General features: G+C 36.3%; 1 protein-coding gene across 1 annotated transcript; it reads right to left on the reverse strand.

Annotated features, from left to right (window-relative positions):
• Positions 1–381: 381 nt before the first annotated feature.
• LOC102837240 (eukaryotic translation initiation factor 4E type 1B-like) lies at positions 382–4,036 on the reverse strand. The gene is made up of 2 exons (XM_006831080.1): positions 3,469–4,036; positions 382–518 (listed from the first exon to the last, which is right to left on the reverse strand). Exons 1-2 carry the CDS (start codon positions 4,034–4,036, stop codon positions 382–384), a joined length of 705 nt encoding a protein of 234 aa, XP_006831143.1.
• Between the last annotated feature and the right edge of the window lie 20,065 nt (positions 4,037–24,101).

Raw genomic sequence — 24,101 nt, forward strand, 5'->3', positions numbered from 1 at the left:
TCTGAAGAAAGATATTTGATATTGACTTTTAAAAGGTCCACATAGATAAAATTAATAAATGTTATTAAAGTTTATTTTAGAGATATTGATTCTAAAGTAGAAATGCACCCACAAAGAAAGTCCCATGATAAAGGCGAATGTGTAAATTCCTTTAAAACCCATAGTTACTGTAATTATATGGAGCGTTTTACAAGCAACTAGGGACTTCTTTAGATAATCAAACCAAACTCTTTGCCATCAAGTCAATTCCGATTCCTAGCAGCCCATAGGATGGAGTAGAACTGCACACAGGGTTTCCAAGTTGGTAATTTCCAGGGAAGCAAACTACCAGATCTTTCTCCCAGTGAGTAAGCCTGGTAGCTTCCTACTGCCCACCTCTCTTTAATAGCTTAGTGCTTTAGTCATTGCATCAGGAAGGGTCTTCTGCTTTGGATTAATAACTGACATTGATTCAATTTTTGCCACATACTGTCTTTTTTCCCACTTTGCCTTTCCAGAACACTGTTTATCAGGCAGACCTGTTCAGATAGTGTACCGTCAGTATCACATTTGATCTGTCTTTGAGCACTTTCCAAAAGAAAGGCTTCCACAGATCTCCTAGAAGGTAAAGGAACAGGATGACTGTTCTCAATAGCACATGGCCTTTCCCAGCACACTCCATTCTCAGCAAACTTAATTCAGTTCTACAGTCTGGATTTTATAATCACATGGAGCATTATGTATGAAATGCATAAAACATTGATGTGCTAATGTTGCCACCAGAGACTATCAGATAAAGAAATCGGCATATCCCTTTGTACCCTTAGGACATAAGTGTTTCCCATGAACCTCTTTAAAAAACAACTCACTTCATTTCTAAGCATTTTGGATTCTATTTATATTAAGTGGTCTAGGCCTGCCGGTCTACTGAAGGGAAATCTGAGTTTGATGTACTTTTTAAAGCAAGGAGGAACTGGAAAAATAATCACATATGATGAATGTGAAAATTAAGCTACCTCTAGAGTTTATGTTTTACAAGTATGAAATCGATCAGTTTATCTCCCAGCTGATTTAAAACATATCTGATTATTTCTGATGGTTCAAGATGTAATGGTCTGAAAGTCTAAATAGAATTCATAGAGCTTACCTTTATTAAAACCTGAGGATCTGAAGATATAACTGTCTAGATTGATTACTATTTTTGCTGCAGAGAAAAATAGCAACCCTGAGTTACTGCTCGGTGCTCACATCTTCATTAATGTGCTTAATATGTTTCTGTCCCTAGAGCAAATTAATGGGTTTTTTTTTTTTCTTCTACTTCTTTGGTATTGTAGTTCACTTAAAGTCAGATTCTTTGAACATAGCTGGATTGCAGTGTGACATCTGAGTCCTAGAGATCAATTGATAGTTGTTAGAGATCCTGAAGAATGGCCCATTAAAACAGTTAGTATATGACAAATAACAACGTTTGTGTTTAGTGTGGAAATTTATCAACTAGACAGAGCACTTATTCCTGAGACTCGAATGAAAGTCTACTTGAGCCAACTTATTAATCAGTCAGTGCCCTAGTCTTAACAGACTGTCTTATTAAAGAGCTTGAGATATATTAAAATTGAACTCTAATGTGATAGGTACTATCCCTGAACCCCAATCACAAAACACACAATTATTACTGAACACTAAATTCTACAGAAAAGAAAAAGAAGGCTTCTTTTTTAAGAGCTGCAATGCTTTTTCGCAAATATTTTACTCTGATTAAGCACAATGTCTATCACAAGATATCTGTTGCTATGGTCAATTCTTTCATCAACTCTACATTTAAGGCACAATCATATATCGAGATATCATGACCAACTTCATGACATGGTAATCGTGTGTCCTGTGTATATTTATATAGACTATGCTGTAAAGCCTTTTTTTATTTGCAAAGCTTTTTCAAGACAAAAATGAAGCATTACCAAGGGGAAGGAGAAAAGATTGATCTGGCTGGCAAATGGTTTAAATGGTCAGAAAGGCCTTCTGGATCTAGAAGAAATCATCACAACTTCTCATACCCCATGGAGTCTGTGCTGATGGAAGCCCTTGAGAGCACAGAGTCACGGGACGTTGTTGTTGTTGTTAAGTACCGTCGAGTTGGTTCTGACCCATAGTGATCCTGTATAGTGTTTCCAAGGAGCACCTGGTGAGCTTGAACCACCAACCTTGCAGTTCAAACCAACTTTGCAGTCCTGCGTATTAACCCATAGCGCCACACTAGAACTCCAGAATCATGGGTTAGAGCAATGATAATAGCTGGGTAGAATATCATTTCAAACAGACAATGCCAATCAGTGAGTATTGATTGTTTCTGTGTGCTGGGTTGAGAAGGATGCTTGAGGCAGTTTAGGCACAGAGAGAAAGCATGCCATATCTTAGTGATATTTGCATGGATATCATTTTAGCTCCATAGTGAAAGAGAGTTGTTGGCTTCTAATTTTTGCAGACCACTCTTGGAATGGGGCATCCTTTCATCACTGGGAGGGGAAAAGTGCATGTGTTAGAAAGCAGCCAATAGCTGCTTGATGTAGTCAATGACTCTTCTAGTAGAATGCTGTTAATATATGCCCAGTATCAATCAGCATTAAATGGTTTACCAAACACCAACAGTGACCTAAATGAGAATCTACTTTTTTTTTTTTATCCAAGTTTTTAAACCTTGATATCTAGAATTGAAGAAAATAGTATTGAAAGAGTCTTAAGCCCAGTCTTCAACATACTATAGAGATCTGTTTTAAAAAGTCTTTGGCATACTAGTATAACTACTTGGAGGGGAAACATCCCCTTCAATGCAGCCCATTTTTTGATAGTCAAGTTTTGGTTGTTATTGTTGCCAGCATGTGCTGAACGTTTATTACAGTGCAGTCAAAAAGACAGTGGTTTTCACTTATCAGAAACTCAACTCTACCTCAGGTCACATGAGGACCTGGCTCTTGAACTGGGAGGGCGAGGAGGCGCAGGTAAGGGGTCCCCAAACCCCACTTCAGAGACCCACTCACAGCTGGTTGAGGGAAGTACTACTGGGTCCATGGTCCATCTAAGAGGAGGTGACCTCTAAAGTTTTTGAGCAGCATGATCACAAAGAAGAGTGGCAGTGAAGGTGAGCCCCTCCCCTGACATGGAAGAGTCTAACCCTTAAAGTGCTAGGCCTCTTTCCACAGACCAACAACCTACCCTAGTCTCACACAATAGAAAGAAACCCAGGAATGCCCTCTCTCCACCCCTCCTCTGCTCTGGGGCTCCAGTCAATTCTGAGTCCTTAGTTTTGGGCCCCTCATGATAAAGAGTGTTCATATTCACTCCAGGGCACAGGAAGAACTAGGTTATCTGTAACCATCCTGCCCAGGGACAGCTGTGTAGGTCACCTTCCCCCACCTGTGTAAACACACACACACAGGGTTAGATGGTGAAATTGAATTGTGACTGGTGTGAAGGCCTTATCACACCACAAACTTGTTCCTGGTACTCTTGGTGGTTGTGTCTGCATAGGTCTAGTAACCATTAGTGGATTTTTTGAGAGGCTTCGGTGTTCTTTGTATACACGCCCAATGTGCAGCTCACTGGTCTGGTTCTCCACCTTCTGTGTCCATACCGAGATCTTGTCTCCCTTGGTGCAGATATTGATGTCAGCCCCACACACCTCCCTACTGTGTTCCTCAAAGCTTTCACCTATCAGACTCAGCAGTGTCTCTAACCAGAGATGATCCAGCTTGCTGTGGTGCTGGTGGTTGGCCAGGCAGACCAGCCAGCGGCCACCCCACTTATTCCTGCTGTCTTCCCACATGGGCTGGATGCAATCATTGAACAGGGTATAGTCACAGCTGGAAGAGAGCTTACTGGCCCATTGGATATGACTGTACGTCGACCAGAAGTGCTTCATAGAGTGCATCAATAGAGCCCACCTATTCTCCACCTCCACTGTCTCCACTTGGTCCTCATCCCAGGCTTGGGCCTTTCTCCTCAGAGGCAGCGAAGCCATGGAGGTAACTTTTGGAGCCCCATTCTCCTCTTCCACCAACATCCTCTCTGCTGCCTTCTCCTCCTCCTCCTTCTCTCACTTGGGGATTCCACCCTCAGACTCTTTTGCAAGGCTGGTAGTAGCCATGCTAGTCTCAAACCCCATAGGATCCAGCACCAGTAGTCTAGTTTTTAAAGGAGCCATGGTGTGGTGCTGTAGGAAAAGCACTGGAACCACAAAGTCAGCAGTTCAAACCAAGCTTCTCCTTGGAAACCTCATTCAGGGTTGCTATGAGTCGGAATACCACTACCACCACAATGGTTGTTAAAAATGGACTCAGTTAAAACTGACCTTCTTGTCAATTTGACATTGTGATGAGGATCTAATCTCTTGAAGAATGCAAACACAATTCTGCTCTTTCTTCTGCCTGGCAGTTCACCAAGTATTTACACATACATACACACATTTTCTTTATAGTTTCTTTTTTAAGCAGTTTATTCAAGTTTCCTAGACTTCCTGTATCCAAAACAAAGCTTTTGACATCTGTCTGAGAGTTTCTTTACATATGTCCAAGTATCACATCGGCATCTTTTTATTCATGACAGAAAATGAAGGATTTGCGTAGTACCCCATTTCCTTTTTCTCAATCACAACCAATCCATCAATAAATTCTGTTGAGACTGCCTCCAAAATGTCTTTATCACTCGCTTCTGCTACTTCAATGGACTGGTTTTTTTTTGTTTTGTTTTTTGACCGGATTGGCAAGTTTTCATTCAATGGCACATTTCTAGGTGCATGGAAAAGACAGAAGCTAATGTAAATGTTATTACTATTTTTTAAAAAGCAAACATCTATTAACCAAGTGCTGCAACAATAAAAAGAAAATCTAAGACAGAAAAGGAGACATGAGACAACCACAGAGAACTAGCCATCCAATGTTGAATTTCTATTGTAGAACTTTCCTTCCAGTGAAATGTTAAACACCATTGGAGAGCAAATTATGACTTGAAGCAATGAAGCTAGAGGTGCTGACTTGGCCAGATGCATTAAACTCAATGATACACTTGAAGGTGAAGGATTGTATATGTAATATCCCAGCAGGACAAATGTGGTTTGGAGCCTATCCTTCAATATGAGGGCCAACAACAGTAGGGTAAATTATCTGATATGCCTAAATAATCTCAACACGTACTATCTGCAATAGCCGTATAATCTCTAGTCTCACTCCAAATTATTCACAAAAAGGTAAAATGATCTTTTAAATATATTTATAGCATCTTACCTGCTCTTCTGTTAAATTTTTTTTTTTTTTTTTTTAAATAGCTTCTTCTGATACTTTGAATGGAAATCTGCATGTGTACCAAAGAAGTTATCTGGTTTTGCTTTGTTTTCACATTATTCAGAGCTCATTTATTGCTTTATTCTAGTCACATTCTCTTTTCCATTCCTCAAATTTACCAAGCTCTTTTCTATCGTAGGGGTATTGATTTTGATACTTCACACATGCTATTCTCACTGCTAGATATGAACTCCAAACCCCTTATACCTTTTTAATCATTTAATTTAAATGCTCTTCCCTGACTACAGGACTCATTCCATTTAAAGTATTCCAGTTTATTTTATTATAGCATACCCTTTCCTTTCTCATCACTGTTACCACATTTTTATTTGTTTGATTATTTAAAGTCAATCTTTTTCTCTGGACTTAAAGTCCACTAACAAAGGATAAAACATAATTTTATATGTTTTTATTTTCTCTGATTATCTCCTACTTAAGCACAGTTCTTGCCACCAGGAATCAATAAATGTTTGCTGAAATATAACTTTAGTGTTCCATATCAATTATTTATTAAACCTTCCCTTGTTGTTGTTGTTGTTGTTAAGTGCCGTCGAGTCGGTTCCGACCCATAGCGACCCTGTACAGGGTTTCCGAGGGTGTAAATCCTTACGGGAGTAGAAAGCCTCATCTTTCTCCCACGGAGCGGCTGGTAGTTTCGAACCGCTGACCTTAAGGTTCGCAGCCTGATTCGTAACCACTATGCTAGGCCTAACACTAGTTCTTTCATGACTTCTTTTATGACATGGTTTAAAACCCTTCACCAACTTAACCTTATATTTTTGAAATGTGGTTTTGTTAATGTTCTCTTTTAAATGTAGAGTAATCCTTGCAATACAACTGATGTGATCTAATAGCTGTATAATGTAATGACACCATTCTTTACGCTATCCTTACAGTATCTATTAATTTAGCCTAAGGTGTTGACATGTTCTGTCATATCTCACTATCAGGGTATTAAGTTTATGATTAACTAAAGTCCATAAACTTTTTCCTTCTAAGGTGGTTTCTAGCTTTAAAAGCCAACAAACAAAAAACCTCATTCTAAGCTTGCCTATTTAGTATCTCTAATTGATGTACCAACCATCAATCTGAGATGGTTATACTATGGTGGCTTGCATGTTGCTGAATGCTATGCCACTGATATTTGGAACACCGTCTGAGGCACCCATGGTAGACACGTTTCAGTGCAGCTTCCAAACTAAGACAGACTAGGAATACAGAAATGGTGAAAATTGTTTTAAGTGGCGTTGAATCGGTTCTAATCCATAGCAACCGTGCATATAGAATATCTGAGGAGCATCTGGTGAGCTTGAACAGTCAACCTTGTGGTTCAAACTGACTTGGCAGTCCAGCACATTAACCCACAGCATCATACCAGGACTTCTGAAAATTAACCAAGGAAAATCCTATGGATCACAGCAAATAGGGTTGAAGATAAGCCCCCTATGCTGAAAAGGCACTCAAAATGCAAAGTGGATGCAACAATCACCTCTGAGCTTACAAATGATCATGATTATAGCACAGGATAAGGCAACTTTCCTATTCTCTTGTATTTGGGATGACCATGCGTCAGAGTTGACTTGATGGCAACTAACAATGATGCACGTATTATATGCTTATCCTGTCCTAAGTTATATTTGATTTTTATCATGTAATTTATATAAAAATGTTTACTTTGTTCACATTGAATGTAGAAAGAGAGATGGCCAAAGATAGAACTCTGTGTCACATCGTGGGAGGACCACTCACTTTCTCCACTCCAAGATCCATACTCTTTGATTTCTAACCATGTTGTTGTTGTAAAGCGGCAGCAAGTCAGTTGCAATTCTGTACAGTTTCTGAGGAATGATAATATATATTTTACATGAGCTTATTTTACTTTTTTGGGAGAAAGATGAGGCTTTCTGCTCCCATAAAGATTTACATTCTCGAAACCCTATACAGGGTCGCTATGAGTCAGAACCGACTCCACGGCACATAACCACCACCACCATTTTAATTTTTAGAAAATTTATTTCAGCACTTTTAAATATATTGGTAAAGGTGTGGTGAAATCCAAAGAAACAGTTTCCATTATGTTGATTCAAATTCTAATCCATCCAAAATATGTTGTTGTTAAGCACCGTCAGTTGGTTCCGACACATAAAGACCCTGTATAGGGTTTCCAAGTAGCAGCTGGTGAGCTTGAACCACCGACCTTGCAGTTCAAACGACTTTGCAGTCTGACACATTAACCCACAGTACCACACCAGGACTACATGTATTTTATTTTCTAAAGAATTGAAATGGGTGCCATGCCTCAATTATTCAAAAAATAATTTAAAGATCAAAAGTCAAAAATTAACAAAAAAAAGTCAAAAATTTTGAAGTTTATAATCATTGTTTTTTATTAAATTCAGCTGAATGCAGTCATATGTTCAATAATATATATATATATTCTAGAAGGCCTAGGAAACAAAATAGTAAGTAGGTTTTATTTTCATGTACAATTATTGCCTTGTTTAAAGAAATAAAATTAATGGATACAATTTTTAAAACTCATGATTATTTCAGCTTTTATAGCACTAGTCACTAGAAAAACTAATAGTTTCAACTTCATCCAGAGAACATTTGTGGAGCTGTACCTCTATGAATAGCTAAGGAGAAACACTACTCTAAAAGGCAGTCTTGGCATGGTGGATTGTTGAAAACAGTGGCAAAGACAGAGATGAGATTCTACTAGATGGATGAGAAATTTACATATCTAACTGACTTTCTTATCAATGAAGCACCTTGTGTTTTAAACAAAAAAAATCTGTGTTTGTATTTAAGATGACATTGTCTTGTGAGCCATTGCAGGATATGGAGATGTAGGAAAAAAATTGTTATGGGTTTATAAAAGAAGTGTAAACCTGGAACCTTCCCTCAAAAGTCTTTCAAAGTAATAAGCAAACACCACTATAAAAATTAATGGGGGATAAAATGAATGTTATATATAATAGAAGGAGGGAAGTAGGAAAAAGAAGGCAAAGAGGATTAGAGTAATTGAAGAAAAATTTCAATGAAGAGAAACAAACTGGCTCATAAAGCATGGGTGATGTTTAATATTTGATTGTTGAGTGATATAGGACTACAGTAAAAGAAAACATACAGGAGGATTTTGTTGTGAAAATAATTTTTAAAAAATATAAATCTCATGTGTAACAACAACTATTTATTTAACACATGTGTCTGTGTTAAATTTTAAATGGTCTTTTTATATATCATTTCATTTATCTGAACAACCAACAGAAGAGGTTGGTTGGTTGGTTATGTGCCATTGAGTCGGTTCCGACTCATGGAGACCCTGTACACAGTTTCCGAGGCTGTAAATCTTTAAGGAAGCAGAAAGCCTCATCTTTCTCCCACGGAACAGCTGGTGGTTTCAAACTGTTGATCTTGAGGTTCGCAGCCTGATTGTAACCACTATACTACCAGAGCTCCTTCAACAGAGGAGGTAGGTATTAGTAAAATATTAGTTTCTTTCCCATTTTATAGATGACATCCCATTCTAATGATACTTAGAGGTTTAAGTAACTTGCTTAATGTCTCCCAGGTCCTAAATAGCAGTTCCTGGAATAGAACATAAATCTGACTGGTTCTGAATCTATATGCTTAATATCTAAGCTTTATTGAAGTAAATCTTTGATATGTATCCAAATTAACTGCTTATATTCACTTGTATTAATCAGAGTCATGACAGATGTTGACTTAACTTTATCTTTGTAGCATAAGGATCATAGTATTGTTAAGATGCAGAGATAGCAATATTATTGTTGAAAAGTGTAAAAATTGATCTGAATAGTAGTTCTGTATATGTCTTGAATATTATCAATCAAGAAATGAACAAATCTAACCTATTATTCAATTGTACAATTGATTTCCATACTTAATGCTGTTATTGACTATATTAATCACCTAAATCATTTAAATCTAGAAAACATAAAGCACAAAATTAATGATTTCATTAAAGAGATCCATACTTTTAAGAGTAGAGTGTGTTTGTCCCTATTTTATTGCAATTTAGCATATTAAATATAAACATCCATTAGAATTTGGAATACTTTATGACGTAAATAAGAAGATATGTTTTATTTGGGCATATATGTATATATTCATCACACTATGCTGGAATATCTTCATTAAAATGTATAGTTTATTTAAAAATGTAATCATGTCATGATTCATTAACGCATAATTGTATTTTAAAATACATTCAGTTATATAGATATAAAAAAAATACAGGCAAACCCTCTGTTTGTAAATGGTTGCATTTTAATTTTTTTAAAATAGTTATGTTTTCAGGTCAGCAATTATAATTTATATATTCAGCCTACAATGTCTGAAATAGCATCTTAAAGGTTTTTCAAGCTAAACTCAAACACCATACACAATATTGTTTCTAGAGGTAAACTTTACTTCATTTAGTAAAATCTTAGTAGAGCAGTTACCATACAGCACAAACTAAGATAGTTATTAGCAATAGAAAGTATCACTCGTATGAGATTTAAAGTCTAGGAGTTCTGGTGTGGATTGTAGGATAAGCAAGGGACTGCTAAACATAGATGGGCAATTCAAATCCACCAACCCCTCCTTGGAAACACTACAGGGTTACTGCAATGCAGAATCCACTAAAGGGCACTTAACAACAAAGATGATATACAGTAAAACAAATCAACCATTGGTCTTCAATGGATTGGTTAAAAGGTCTGCTAGACCTTTTAGTGTATGAGAAGTAAAGTGTATGTAAAGTGTATGAAAAGACAAAGGAGTGCTATCAACATCAGACAAATCAGCTGAGATATCCTGAATGAAATGATTTGTTCACTGAGAGTTCTGGGAGATGCAGAAGAGTAGGGATGATGTGAGGGTGGCAGTTAAGGAGGAAGGTACTGCATACTGTAGTGCTGAGAGAGACGATGAAAGGTTTTCAACCTTAGCACTATTAGCATTGGGACTGACAATTCTTTTTTGTGGGGCAATCCTGTGTGTTGCAGGATATTTAGCAGTATGCCAGGCCTCTACCACAAATAATGCCAGCAGTACTATCCCTCCAAACCCATTCAAAACAATCTCTGGAGATTGCAAAAATCTGAATTTGGAGCGTAAAATCACCTCTAGTTGAAAACCACTTCTATAAGCAAAAAGAGAGGTAGCTAACCCTGGGAGCTAGAATAACTTGCTAATTCTTCATTGACTAGGTATGAACAAATGATATTTGTATTTGCTCATTAAGAGTTCCCTGTATAAGCTCTGGACTGTGAACCACAAGGTTGGTGGTTCAAACTCACCAGTCACTACTTGGAAACGCTGTACAGGATCCTATGAGTTGAAACCAACTGGAGAACACTTAAATCCAACAATATGCGCTTTAGGAGTCCTGGTGTGGTGCTGTAGGATGATCATTCGACTACAAGGTCACTCTGAACCAAAAGGTCAGTGGTTCAAGCTCACCAGCTGCTTCTCAGAAACCCTATACTGGGTCATTATGAATTGGAACCAGCTTGATGACACTTAACAACAAGATGTTCTCTAAGGTAATGCAGTGGCTCCATAAGGTAAGCAATAGACTGGGTACTACAAAGTCTGTGGTTGGAGCCCTGTCAACCATTTCCCAGGGAAAAGATGAGACTTTCTGCTCCCACAAAGATTTGAAGCCTAGGAAGCCCCATACAGGATCATTATGAGTCAGAGCCAACTTGCCAGCACTTAATAACAACGACAATAACATATATGCCAAATTCATGGTGGTGGAGATGGTGGTGTGCCTTCAGGTCGGTTTTGACTCATAGAAACTTATATAGAGTTTCTAAGGTTGTAAATCTATGGGAGCAGAAAACCTCATCTTTGTGCCTAGGAGCAGTTGGTGGATACAAACTGCTGACCTTGAGTCTAGCAACTAAACACACAATCTTCTACCAGGGTTCATTAACTGAATGGGTGAGAAATCGGTATGCGTACTCCTTGGCTCTCTGGGATTGCCTACTTATAGGTATAGGCACTCACACAACATTAGAGACATAAATCAGAATGCCCTTGATTTGGCCACAATATTTAATTATCATTTAAGCAGATAACTTTAATTCTTATTTCTTTTCAGAAAAATACTTCATCACAAACTTACCAGAATACAATATATGTCTTTTGGTAGCAGTAGAACTGAATCAACCTTAGAAATAATATGATACTGCATGAATTCCAACAGTCTCCTTAAAGGGGAACATCTGTTTAGTGAAATTTCATTATTTTGTTTTTCAAGAGAGAGTAAGTCATGAAAATGATAAAATATGATTGGCTTAAAACACAATATATCCAACTTTAATCATTTTCTAAATCCAACGATATTTTTAGATGAAAGCAGAGGAGGTCATTTCAAAATCATTTTGTGAAACTTAAGCCTACCCAGAGGAAAGGTAATTTTGTTTGATCCTGAACATCAAGTGAATTTGTTCACCAAACCACTTATTCCAAAAGGTAATTAAAATAATGTAAAATTGATCCAGTATATGTTTAACAAAATTAACTAATTATAATCTGCTGAAACCATTTAACCTTTATAGTTCCTTTAAAAATGTTTGATTTTCTTTAGAAAATTAACAATGTGCTTTAAAAAGGTGGTGTCTCCTTGTCTACCTTTTTTTTTTTTTTTTCGGTAGCTATTTATATGCTAGGATGCCAATATAACAAATAGACAATTTAAGTAAGAAAGTAAAATTTCCCCTTAAGTCCAAAGCACATGTGAGACTATTTTTCAGTAACAGTGCTAAATTTTGTTAAAGGAAGCATAGCTTTGTTAGCAATTCAGTAAGTAAGCAAAACCTCAAACACAAATGAAGGGTTTGTTAATTATCCTCATTGAAATATTTGGATTCATTTATGAGTGAAATACATACATAACACAATTTAGCATTTGTTTGTTTTCAACTGCTTTCTATTTATTCAGGTCATTATCAAATATACTTAAAAAGTTCAAATTGAAAAAATCTAATTGCTTTTCACTAGCTACCTTTGTTTTATACTTATCCCTTCTAATCACAGATAGCGATTCTGAAATGATGTCAAGAATGGAAGGGTTTAGAGAGGTTCCTTAGTGTCTGTGAGAAGTATGAAATAGTTATGCAAGAGAAGAAATATGCTGTGACAGCTCCATCCTTAGATAAGAGGGAAAGAACTAGAAGCTACCTCAGGGGAAAAAAAGTGATAGAAGTAACCATGGCCCCTCAGGGACATTCAAATTCATATCTGACTAGTATTAATTCATTATAACTTACTACTTTATTTTGGAGATAAAATTGTCATTTATGTCACTCCCCAAACCAAATGACATTATAAAAGACACCCGGTGGTAAGAAGTATTAACAGAAATAACTCTCATTGCTACATAGAGACAAACAAGATATAGATTAGGGGGAAAAAAAAATCTGTGAATATGATTTTTGATCACAAAGTCACCCATTGTAATAAGGTTAATTTGTTGACTCATGATTTCCACTTAGCCAATGATATTGAATCACATGAACAAACCTCTGCATTTAATCAGGTTTTTTTTTTTATTATTATTGAATTGCGACCTTTAATCCACCTTCTTCTTGATTATGAATGACAGTGACCTTTATCTAATTTAAAGCAGACACTCTCATGCAAAAATATGCAAACTACACATGTAAATTCTGAATCAAACTGAAGATGTGCATAATCTACTGGTGAGAAATTATTTCAGGAGACATTTATATTAAGGCCAAATGAGTTACTTGAAAGTAAGTGAATTAGTCAGCATACCAACAGTTGGTCAGAAGAGTTGCAAAGACCAAATGCTGTTTATATTTTCTAAGCCTCTATTTAGAAAACTGAAATGTCAATATACATATCAATTTTTATTATTCTACTCAGTACTTTACAGCATGCAGGAAATGATCACAATGTAATAAACTCAGGGAGAATTATTTTTCAGAAGGATAGGGAAACTGCCTGAAAATTCCATTCATTTTCATGTCGATTCATTTTCTACTGCACAAAAAAACAGAAACCAGTGAAATTCAGCGACAGCACGTGTGACATGTTGACTTCCTGATACTGTTTTATCTCATTAAAGAGGAACTTTGTGTCCAACAGCAGCTGGCAGTCAGTAATGTTTCTAGGATATATTTAGAAACTACTATCTCAAGGAAAAATTGTAAAATAATAAAGGAAGCATGCTTGCATGGAGAATTGGATGAATGTCCCATGCCAGACCTACCTCTTCTGATTCTCCCTTCCACTGGCTCTTTCCTATTTATATGGATTAATACAAATGGTTCTGAGCTGATGTTACTAAAGGCAACCCGCCCTGAGCACAAACTAAAATGCAGCCTAATCCTATAATCCACTCTCCCTTTTCGCAAACCATTTCATCCACTCAGAGCTGTTAATGTAACTGGACTTTGGTGCTTCTCAAATTATAGTTTGTGTTCTATATGTACAAAGTACCAAGTATACTGTTTCTACTTAAAACACAGCATCCACTTTTTTATAGAGACATACTTGTATGTAGGTTTATATATGATGAAGATTATGCCACAGCAGGAAGCCATTGAGAACGTTTTGCTGTCAGAACCCCACCAAACAGTACCTGGCATGAGCATGTACTTTCATGATTAACACCAGGGGGTTGTCAGATTGCTATTTCCGAAATAAATAGATTTACCCTGACAGATAATCAGCATTTTCTCTGCCTAATACATGTTTATCTTTTACTATTGACATAATTACACTAAAAGTGCACTTAATATAATCTTTCATAGGAAATTAAACAGGTTTTAATGATACACTTATAATGGATTGGGGACAGAGTTGAGGGAGAGAAATATCGATAGTAGATGTTTGGGGAGAACGCATACATGAAGCAATGACGAGGGAATCAATGAACATCAGGAAAAATCAATGGCAGTCTGTGTTTAAGGAATTCATTTACATAGTTTCCAAAGAAATTAAGAAAAATTCTACAAGCTGAGATATAGGTTTCTGATTTTCTCATGTCCTGAAGTTTGAACTCTTCTGAAATGTTTTCTGTGTTCACATCACATAGAGAGAAAGCTAACAAGAAGAGACAAATTATGTATATTTGGCTAATTCACAGTAACTCTTCTAAAAGTCTGGAATTTGAATTTTGGTATTAGAAACTCATAGTGGCCTGCCCAGATACCATTCTTGATAGGAAACTCAGTAAACTCTGTACCTAGGGTCACTGCCTGGCAATGCCGTTTTAAGAGGGGTCTAGATTAACATAGCTCAGTACGTAGGCATTGGACATTAAGGAAATTAAATCAGGACCTAAAAAGCTGAGTTAGGTGAAAATACTAACATTAATCAAAATTGTAACGCTAACCACGCACGTATGGTGGTGGTGGCTGTGTGCCTTGGAGTCGGTTCCGACTCATAGCGAACACGTACAGGGTTTAGGAAGTGTCTTTTCTCACAGTTGTGAGTCTTGGTGCCATAGAAAGAGACATATCGTATTCTAAGATGGGAGTACTGTTGTGGTGCCGTGGGTTAATGTGCTGAATTGTAAGGTTGGTTTGAATCCTCAGATAAGAGTCCTGGTGTGGTGCTATGGGTTAATGCACCCAACTGCAAAGTCGGTTTGAACTGTAAGGTTGATGGTTCAAGCTCACCAGTGGCTCCTGGAAATCCTATACAGGGTCGCTATGGGTCAGAACTGACTCGATGACACTTAACATCCCCAACAAAATCCTCATATAGGAATCCTGGTGTGGTGCTATAGGATAAGTACAGGATTGCTAGCTACAAGGTCAGTGGTTCAAACCCACCAGTGGCTCCTAGGAAACCCTATACAGGGTCACTATTAGTCCAAACCCATCCAAAGACACCTAAACCTCCCCCCCCAAAAAAAAACCCTTCAGATCATGTACCCCAGGGATACTGTCAGATTAGCACTGGACACAAAGTGTTGTTGTTAAGTGCCGTCGAGTCGGTTCCGACCCATAGCGACCCTGTACAGGGTTTCCGAGGGTGTAAATCTTTACGGGAGTAGAAAGCCTCATCTTTCTCCCGCGGAGCGGCTGGTAGGTTCGAACCTCTGACCTTAAGGTTTGCAGCCCGATTCGTAACCTCTACGCTACTAAATTCAGCAGTTGTTCTGTGGTAGAAAGATGAGGCTTTCGGCTCCTCCAAACGACACAATGGTACTTAATCAGCAACACCAATCCTGGATATGATGACATGTAAGTAACAGGTTAAGATCTGTGCTTTGTTGTCCTATGCATCTGTTTCTTTGCTTAGATACAAAATAAAATTAAACCATGAAACATTAAAGCATATATCTATGAGTGGAATTCAGGGGAAAGAAAATTTGATTTTGGACAGAAAACAAAATGAGATTAAGGAAGTACTGTCAAATGTGTTCTAGATGTTCAACATTGTTTGGGCACAAAGGAGATATTTTATGTCTTTGGGATAAAATTGAAAAGGAAGTGTTTTTACAGTTTTAGAGGAAACTGTATCTAAGAGATTAAATAATATTCTCATGAGCTGGAGTTCTAGCCCAGATTTGTCTATCTGCAGCTAGTGGTCTTTCTGTTCCTTGATAAATTCAGTTCATATGATTTTTAAAAGCTTTCATTTTTGTTTCCCAATCAAGGATGGAGAACCTATAAACTATGATCCCATATCCTATCCATCAATTAGAAATAAACAATAGTCTTCTGCAGTCTCTTCTACGGTGCTATGAAACCACTAAGATCCTGGTAACCTGTTGTTGTTAAGTGCCTTCAAGTAAGCTTCACTCATAGCATCCTTGTATAGAGTTTCTGAGGCTTGTAAATCTTTGTGGTAGCAGAAAGCACCATCTTTTCTCCCTCAGAACCACTGGTGAGTTCAAATTGCAGACCTTGTGACTCACAGTCCAGTGCTTATCCTATGAAGCCACTGAGCTCCCATGGTAGCCAGTAAGGAATGATTTTCTACTTGCCAATCAGAGGATTTCAGTAAGAGTCTTTCACATCTCCATGACTAAGAGCTGAAAATGAAATGACTGAGAACTGAAACAACAAAAGGTTTCTAGAATGAGACTACTCAGTCAGTAGGGGAAGTCATTTGTTTTTTGCCTTTATCTCTTGGACATTTGATCCTTTTTGTATCCTTTGGATTTTGACACTGAGAAGAGACTAGATGGGGACCCCTGCATTCTAACCAAGTGGGATGACCCCAAACTGCTTTTTTTTTTTTTTTCAGTGTCCTTGCCAGTGCTGCTTCCTGGCACCCATGTTGTGTTCTGTTAATCCCAGCCTTTTCCCAGGAGTGTTATTGGCTAACACTCACTCTACTTTTGAAAATTCCCTGAAATGCAGTCCCTTGATACATTCCATCTTCACTCTACTTAGGTGTTGATATCAGTTTGGGTAAGAATAGATTAGACAAATTCCTTTTAGAAATTGATTTGTCATTGTAAGCTCCCTCTGTGGTTTGTGTGTATGTGTGAAAATTGACTATTCCATAGTTTGATTTAATAGCCACTTTATTTCCTCATTGTTCACGTTTTACTCAGGTTCATTCTTTCCTAGAGTGCCAAAGCTTTAAAAAGCTGTAAACTTTGGCTAATACAGAGATGCAACTATGAATTCCTTAAAAACTCCTAAATTCTTATTTTCTAATGTCTCAAAATATCTCTCCTATTCCTCCATTATCTTCTAAATTCCACTATTTCCTCTTTCTCCTTCTACATTCTCTTCCTATTTCTATTTGTTTACCTAAGTTCTTTCTTCTAGCTTCTCCCTACTTGATTTAGTTTCTGAAATGAAAAATCACAGTATTTATTATTTTGTATACATTGGAATATTTTTCTTCTGTTGCTATTTTCCAAACCAAAACATGTAACCTCTTATTTGCTGTTAAAACATGACTCCAAGATCTGAGATCTATAGATACATTTAAAAATATATGTATTTTCAATGTATGAATATTCTTCTCTTTCCCTCAAAGAAATTTTATATCTATATAAACTTAAATTAACTCAATTAAAAAAATTAAATCATTCAAATGTTAATCAAGAATTGATTAGATTTGTGAAGGACACAGCTAAAGTATGATTTTTATCACAAAAGTAGTTTACTAGCTACTTGAGAAACAAGAATATGACCATAAAACAACTAGGGAAATATAAGAAAACATAATTAGAAGCTGATTTGTGTGATGTAAACTGGGAATGTACAGGGAAGAAGTCTCAGTTGTTGTGGAGACAGCATCTGATTAATTCTTCTCTCAGGGAGAGAGATAGGAAAATTATACAGGTAGAATTTATATATCAACAATAAGAGCATCTGACGTTCCAATCCTTGTTTAAGATATCTACAAATTTTGGCTTTGCTTTCCAAACTATGGATCCTATTAGTTATTGAAATTTTATTTTTGATCTCTGATATGTTATATGTTGGTAGCTAGCCAGTCTGAACCAATGCCTAATACATTTGAAAATTATATCGCCTGAATATTTTTAGTCCTATCACAAACTTTCCTCAGTTAGAAAAAGTCTTAATTTTATTGTTATTTTTAAGTACAAGTTTTGAAAATTTTATTGTGGTTTGAGTGAAATTCATATAGCAAATTAATTTCCATTCACCAATTTATCTACATTTTGTTTTGTCACATTAACTACAATCTCCTGAATATAATAGCAGTCTTTCTACCTGGGTTGCCTGTTACCATTGGCTCTTTTTTTCTGCTCCTTCCTGCCTTCTAAGTTTTGGTTTGGGGCAAATGCTGCCCTTTGGGTTTATATTTTACTTTTAATTTCCTGAAAGTGATGTCTTTTTAGTTAGATAATAGTAGTGAGGTTGGTCCAGGATCCGGCAGTGTTTCGTTCTGCTATGCATAAGGTCACTATGGGATAATACCGACTCAATGGCACCTAACAACAACAACAACAATCCATATATGCAGCTATTGAGTTTAGCAATGAAGGACACAGCCTTCAAATGATTTTTGGTCAGTTTTTAACTCCTAACACATAGCTCATAACCACCATCCCCTGTCACCATTCTCCCTCTTTTTTTTTTAATTTTCAAGATAAAAATATCAACCACAAAATGATGAAATAAAATCTAAAAGGAATGTTTCATGGGCTAAGAAACTCATTCAGCAAGAGATGATGGCAGAGTAAGCTCAAATTTAAATTAATTCCCAAACCTTTCCTGTACCAACGGAGAACGTCTAATTTAGCTAATGTGTGCAAGACTGATATATTGAAATCACTTTAAAGGTAGGTTCTTGGGTTTTCAGCCTGCCAGCAGATAGAGGCTCTGGGTATATAGTGCAGTCCATCTGCCTAGAGTTTCAAATAAGATTTTGAAAGAATGCTAGTATCACAGAATGGCATCAAATTGTTTTTCATTCTTTACTTGAGAAATGTGTAGCTTGCTCAATTGCTACTGACCCATGGTCCTCACATTTCTGACACTTGATTATGTGCTGATGCTGTACAGAGTTTTGTTTACATTAGCTATTCAGTACCCACAGGTCAAATGAACAGCCTTTGAATTAGAGTCCTATGGGTTACATGTATGATAGTTTATCTTCTCACACTGGGAGGAAAAACAATCAGAGACAGTTCAAGCTCTCCCAAATAAACAGGTATTAGTAAAGACACAAATGCTTCCCTGTCTGGACAATTTTTGCTCATTTCTCCTTAAGAACATAACACTTTCTGACACAAGAACAAATAACTTTGTTCAGTGTTTCACAGTCAACCATTTAAAGATGCAATTCCACCCTATTTCTTTCTTTCTTTTTTTTCTTTTCTTTTCTAGTGTACTGGTATATTTCAACAAGGGACATTTTTACTCAGATGCCCTCACTACAAAGAAAGATAAGGGAAAAGACCACTTTTCACCACCCAAGGGATCTTGAAGAAAAGTATGACAAGACAGAAGGATAAATATTTTTCTGATGAGAACAGTTGTTTGCATCAAAATTTTAACTGTTACTAGAACTTCAATAGACTTGGGAAAAAGGTTGTTAGATAAAGCCTTGGGTTAATTTCCATCATTACCAAGCACTTTACACCAGTGAAAACTTCTAAACATATAAAGAGATGTCAATCTTGTTCTTTAGACAGGAAGAAAAAAAAAAGGTGGGGGGTGATGGTTCTTCAAAGGCTGTCAGTAGACAAGTCAGTCAATTAAGGATCTGACTTAGTTCTTAACTCCTGGAAGTAAAAGACAAACGTTCTGCAAGAATAACCATTCCTGCTATGCATTAAATGAAACAACTTAAATAAAAAGCAAACAACTGTGTAATCATGGTAATACATATCAAGTAAGGAGCTATGAAAAGAGTTGAAAAATTGGAATCAGATACTTCAATCAACACTGCAAATGGGTTAATAAGTCTTAATTTTTGCTATTGAAGAGGGGAGGTCCTAACTAAATCTAGATATTTGAGCTAATTAGGCAAGAAGGCATTACATTTTGTATGATGCTTGAAAGGCAGTATCAAATAAATGGGCTCTAGCCCCACTCTACCATAACTGTGTGGCATTGGCTAAATTGCTGAACTTCTCTGTACCTCAGTATCTTTATCTATAAAATGGGAATGATTGTTTGATTGACTTTATAGTATTGTTAAGATAAGATTAATATAGGTAGAGCAATTAGTGTACGCTGAATTCTCACTCAACAGTATAATGATTTATAAATAATAATCACTTCCAAGATTCAGAAAATATATATGGAATAATAGAATTTGTCCTGAGAACTTTAGGACAAACTTAATTATCTACTGATAATTAAGGCACTAAATGAAGCACATAATTTTCTCTCAAACATGGTAGCAAGTTTCTCTGGTCTTACTCAGCACTCCTGAAGTTACAGAGAACTTATTAAGACTTCCATCACATTCTTTTAAGATGATAATTTATCTTTTTAACTATACTGAGTGAAACCTGCAGAAAAGAGCCAGCTGGGAATAAGGATTTGGTATTATATACAGCTACAAGGTTTACCAGTTCTATAGCTTTTGCTGCGAGGCACACTAAAATGGAGTAAAACGTAACTTATCTTAAACAGTTGCTTGAATGAGTTACTAGTGGAATGACAAGTTTACAGATGAAGCAAAAGAAACCCAGGGGAGTTGTAGGCTGTGACTATTTTATTTAGAATGCATAGTAAACCTCACTTAAGGCATGCAAGTTGGGTCTTTGGAGAGTTTTCTAGGAGGTTTGCAAACAAACAAGAGTCTATAAAGTATGAGCTTTGGAAATAACTGTGCAAAATGATGGTTTGACTCCAGGGGGAGTGCCTTCATACCTATCAAATACTTGTAATTTGGTTAAAAAGTGAATGCCTAATTCTTTACATTATTTTTCTGTCTCCCAAAGAACCCCTTTGCCACTTTTTACAGCTATTCCCCAGCTTGACTGCTGAAAGACTACCTACGGCATGGCATTCCTTTGTTCTTAAAGGGCATCCTAGTTTCACACAAGTCTCAAGTTCACACAACTATGCAATTACACACACACCTTTCCATTTGTTAATGTTTTTGTTTCTAAGCTACTCTACTCACACTGATTTTAAATATGAAAAATACCACTCTCTACTGCTAGTGAGGAATCTCTTTCTTCCATGTAATGTGGAAGATATGAATGAAATACTCCAGTGGCAGGGTCTGTGAAGAAGACATGCATGGACAACTACATGGCTCCAATAGATAAATTCATTTAGTCCTTCCTGATAAGCCTCAGTTTACTTAACATCGCTGTATTTCAAAGAGTTTTAAAGAAATGTAATTATTACATAAGAAACAAGTAAAATTCCTCTTCTCGCACTGTGAAGGGCTTTTATTACCCACTGCTATAAAACATATATCTTTTTTTAGTTGCTCTCTTAGCAGAGTAGTGTGCATACCAATAGGATCACTAAAATGCCATGAAGCAGAACATATTTATCTGCTAAATTCTATGTACAGTAACCTAACAAATGCCAGAGACAGAAAGATTGCCCTCTACACAGTAATACTTGTGTAGATGTCTTCTTTATGTTAACAATGACAGGGCTTCAAGCCTTGTACTGTACTCAAAAATCAGAGTGTGTATTTTTTCAGTAAGAGACTCTGTATCAAAAAGAAAAAGAACTGTACATTTTTGGCACCAAGATATTTTATGTGGATAATACATTTTTTTCTCCTCGAACTCTACTAACTACTAATATCTACCTAGGAGATGCAATCTCAGATTTATGTCATCAGAACTATTTGGTATACCAGAGGAAAATGTTTTCTTCTTTCCAGTCCTGTAACTTTGTCTGCTGTTTTTATTTCATTCTATCCTATGCAAGAGATTAGTCTTTCTATGCCCATATGTCAAAACCTTCTTAGAAAAATACAGAATCATATTAATAAGGAGCAATTCAAAGACAGATTGCATTTATTGAACTCTAAATTGCTTATGGAATGTCCTAGTTATATTCAGACTAACCAATAGAAGATTTTTGAACCTATGATCTATGGCATTTTAGTATGTTTAAAAATTGAAATGACTAAGGAATAATTAAAATATTCTTAGTAGTAACTTCAAAGAACCATATATGAAGTCATGTCAGCCACGGAATTGCCTCCATAAATCAGCAAATATATTTTTGTCAATTCTGTTCGCCTCTTGCATGCATTTTTAATCAAAATGTAACCATTGGCTATTAAAATAATTCTTAAAGAATGGTATCAACAACAGTATATAAATATAGATTTTTTTCAGCTTTGCTACGTTAAACTTTTTATAACACAATTTCAATCTGAAACCATAAATAATAGCATATATAATGACATTAATTGAATTCTAACTAATTTTAATACTTCTGCATAGCTTAATTACAATTATGCATTATGAAGAATAAATCTATTTGTCAGGCCTGTTAGCAATAAGGCCTTCAGCTTCTTGCTTTGTAGCAGAATAAAGTAAAATGCATCCTTTTCTTGCTGTTGTTAAAAACATTTCAACAGTTAGTTCTTTTTCATAGAAAATGCTGCTGGAAGATTCCAGGTTTAAAAAAAAAAAATCTTAACACGACTGGATTTTACACTTAGTTATTATTGGGCAGGATACATGAGAAGTTAAAATATACTAATTCTTTTTTTTTTTTTTTTTAAGAGGGAAAACTTGATAGAGGATTGTATTTCCAGATTAGAGTGGATATTCGCTAATCTTTCTGGCATTGTAAAACTGAAGCTGACTGCAGGGAAAATAAACATTACAATACCCGGCACTTAAACAATTGCACCTATACGATTAAGTAACAAAAGCGTGAGGCACCTGGAAACACAGCATTTGTGCCTAATGCCAGCAACAATATAAAGCATTCAAGTGACATTTGATTAATGAGCAGACAGTGGAGGCATTACACACACGTCTTTAGAAGAATCAGACTTCCTACCTTGAAAAGACAGATGGAGGTAAGTTCCTTTATATATATAAAAAAAGTTGTAAGTAAAGCCAGGCTGCAGTTGCAGTAAATTGAGTCCTTTCAGTCACTGTATACATACAGCAGTTCTGCAATAAGGGGAAAAATATAATGGGAGGAGCGGCTGTGAACGAGTGACCTCCTCAAGCTGAATCCTCTCTGTGAACCAAGCATTGAAAGCCACTGCTCCTGGTTTGCATGGATTATCTCCACTTGAACAGATACAGAGCAGATACATTTAAATTGAGCTGGCACAATGGCAAAAAGATGGAAGAGTGAATGAATGAGGGACAGCGCTAGAGAGGGAGAGAGAAAGAGAAACAGACACGAGATCGGAGAGCGTGGATAAGCTGGTTTTTGCAGAACTGTGTCTCAGAAGAGCTACAGCTCCCTCTTCATGTCACAGTTGTAAGATAAGAAATGTTGTCATTAAGAATCGGTTAATCATAGAGAAAAATATACTTAGATTAGCTGATGGTACATCTGATCAGATTTTTACAAACATTTTATGATTCTATTTTGTCATCAGGATTTTAGATAGTATACCTAAAATCTCTTATTAGTAGCCAGGTATACAAATTTGGATAAAACTGTAAGTGAGTTTTCAATGAGATCAGTGCTTTGACTTGAAGGGTACAGATGTTAGGGAAAGAACAGACAATTTGCTAAATGAGATATTTATTTGAAAGAAAATTAATACATGTTTGCTTTTTAAAGTGTCAGTGGTATGTGCTGCAGTGTAGAAAGAAAACAGTATTTGAATATTTATTAGTTATCAATTATCTGAAAGAGCCCAGATGTCCTACTAAAAGGAAGATGTATATATATATATATATATATATTCTTTTTTTTCAATACTCTTTCTTTGATGACATTTCAGAATAAGAGAAATCCCTATAGCTATACAATGTTTATATATCTTTAAATATATATTATTATTCACTTTTCCATTTAACATCTTTAGAGCTTTTCTGGGTTATATTATAGATCCATATTCTCATTTAAAAAATGAGAAAAAGGAAGGGTGGGATATGATTGTGACACTTGCCAACAGCCACTCACTAAGTCTGTGGCAGATTTTACAGGCAAAGAATAACCCTTGTTTGGTAAGTTAACGGAAAGCCTGCCTTCTCTTTGTGTAACAATGCCTGCAGATACCCAAACAGTCAGACAATTAGGTCAATTCAAAGGAAAAATCAGTCAAGCCATTTGGTTGACTGAATTGATCATCACTCAAGGAAATAGCCAGCATTAACTTAGTGTAAACCAAACGACAAAGGTTAAATATTTTTCAAGAAATGGCATTAAAAGGCTGCGCATAAACAGATGA

This window comes from Chrysochloris asiatica, unplaced genomic scaffold, assembly GCF_000296735.1.
Source record: "Chrysochloris asiatica unplaced genomic scaffold, ChrAsi1.0 scaffold00002, whole genome shotgun sequence".
Lineage (NCBI taxonomy): Eukaryota > Metazoa > Chordata > Mammalia > Afrosoricida > Chrysochloridae > Chrysochloris > Chrysochloris asiatica.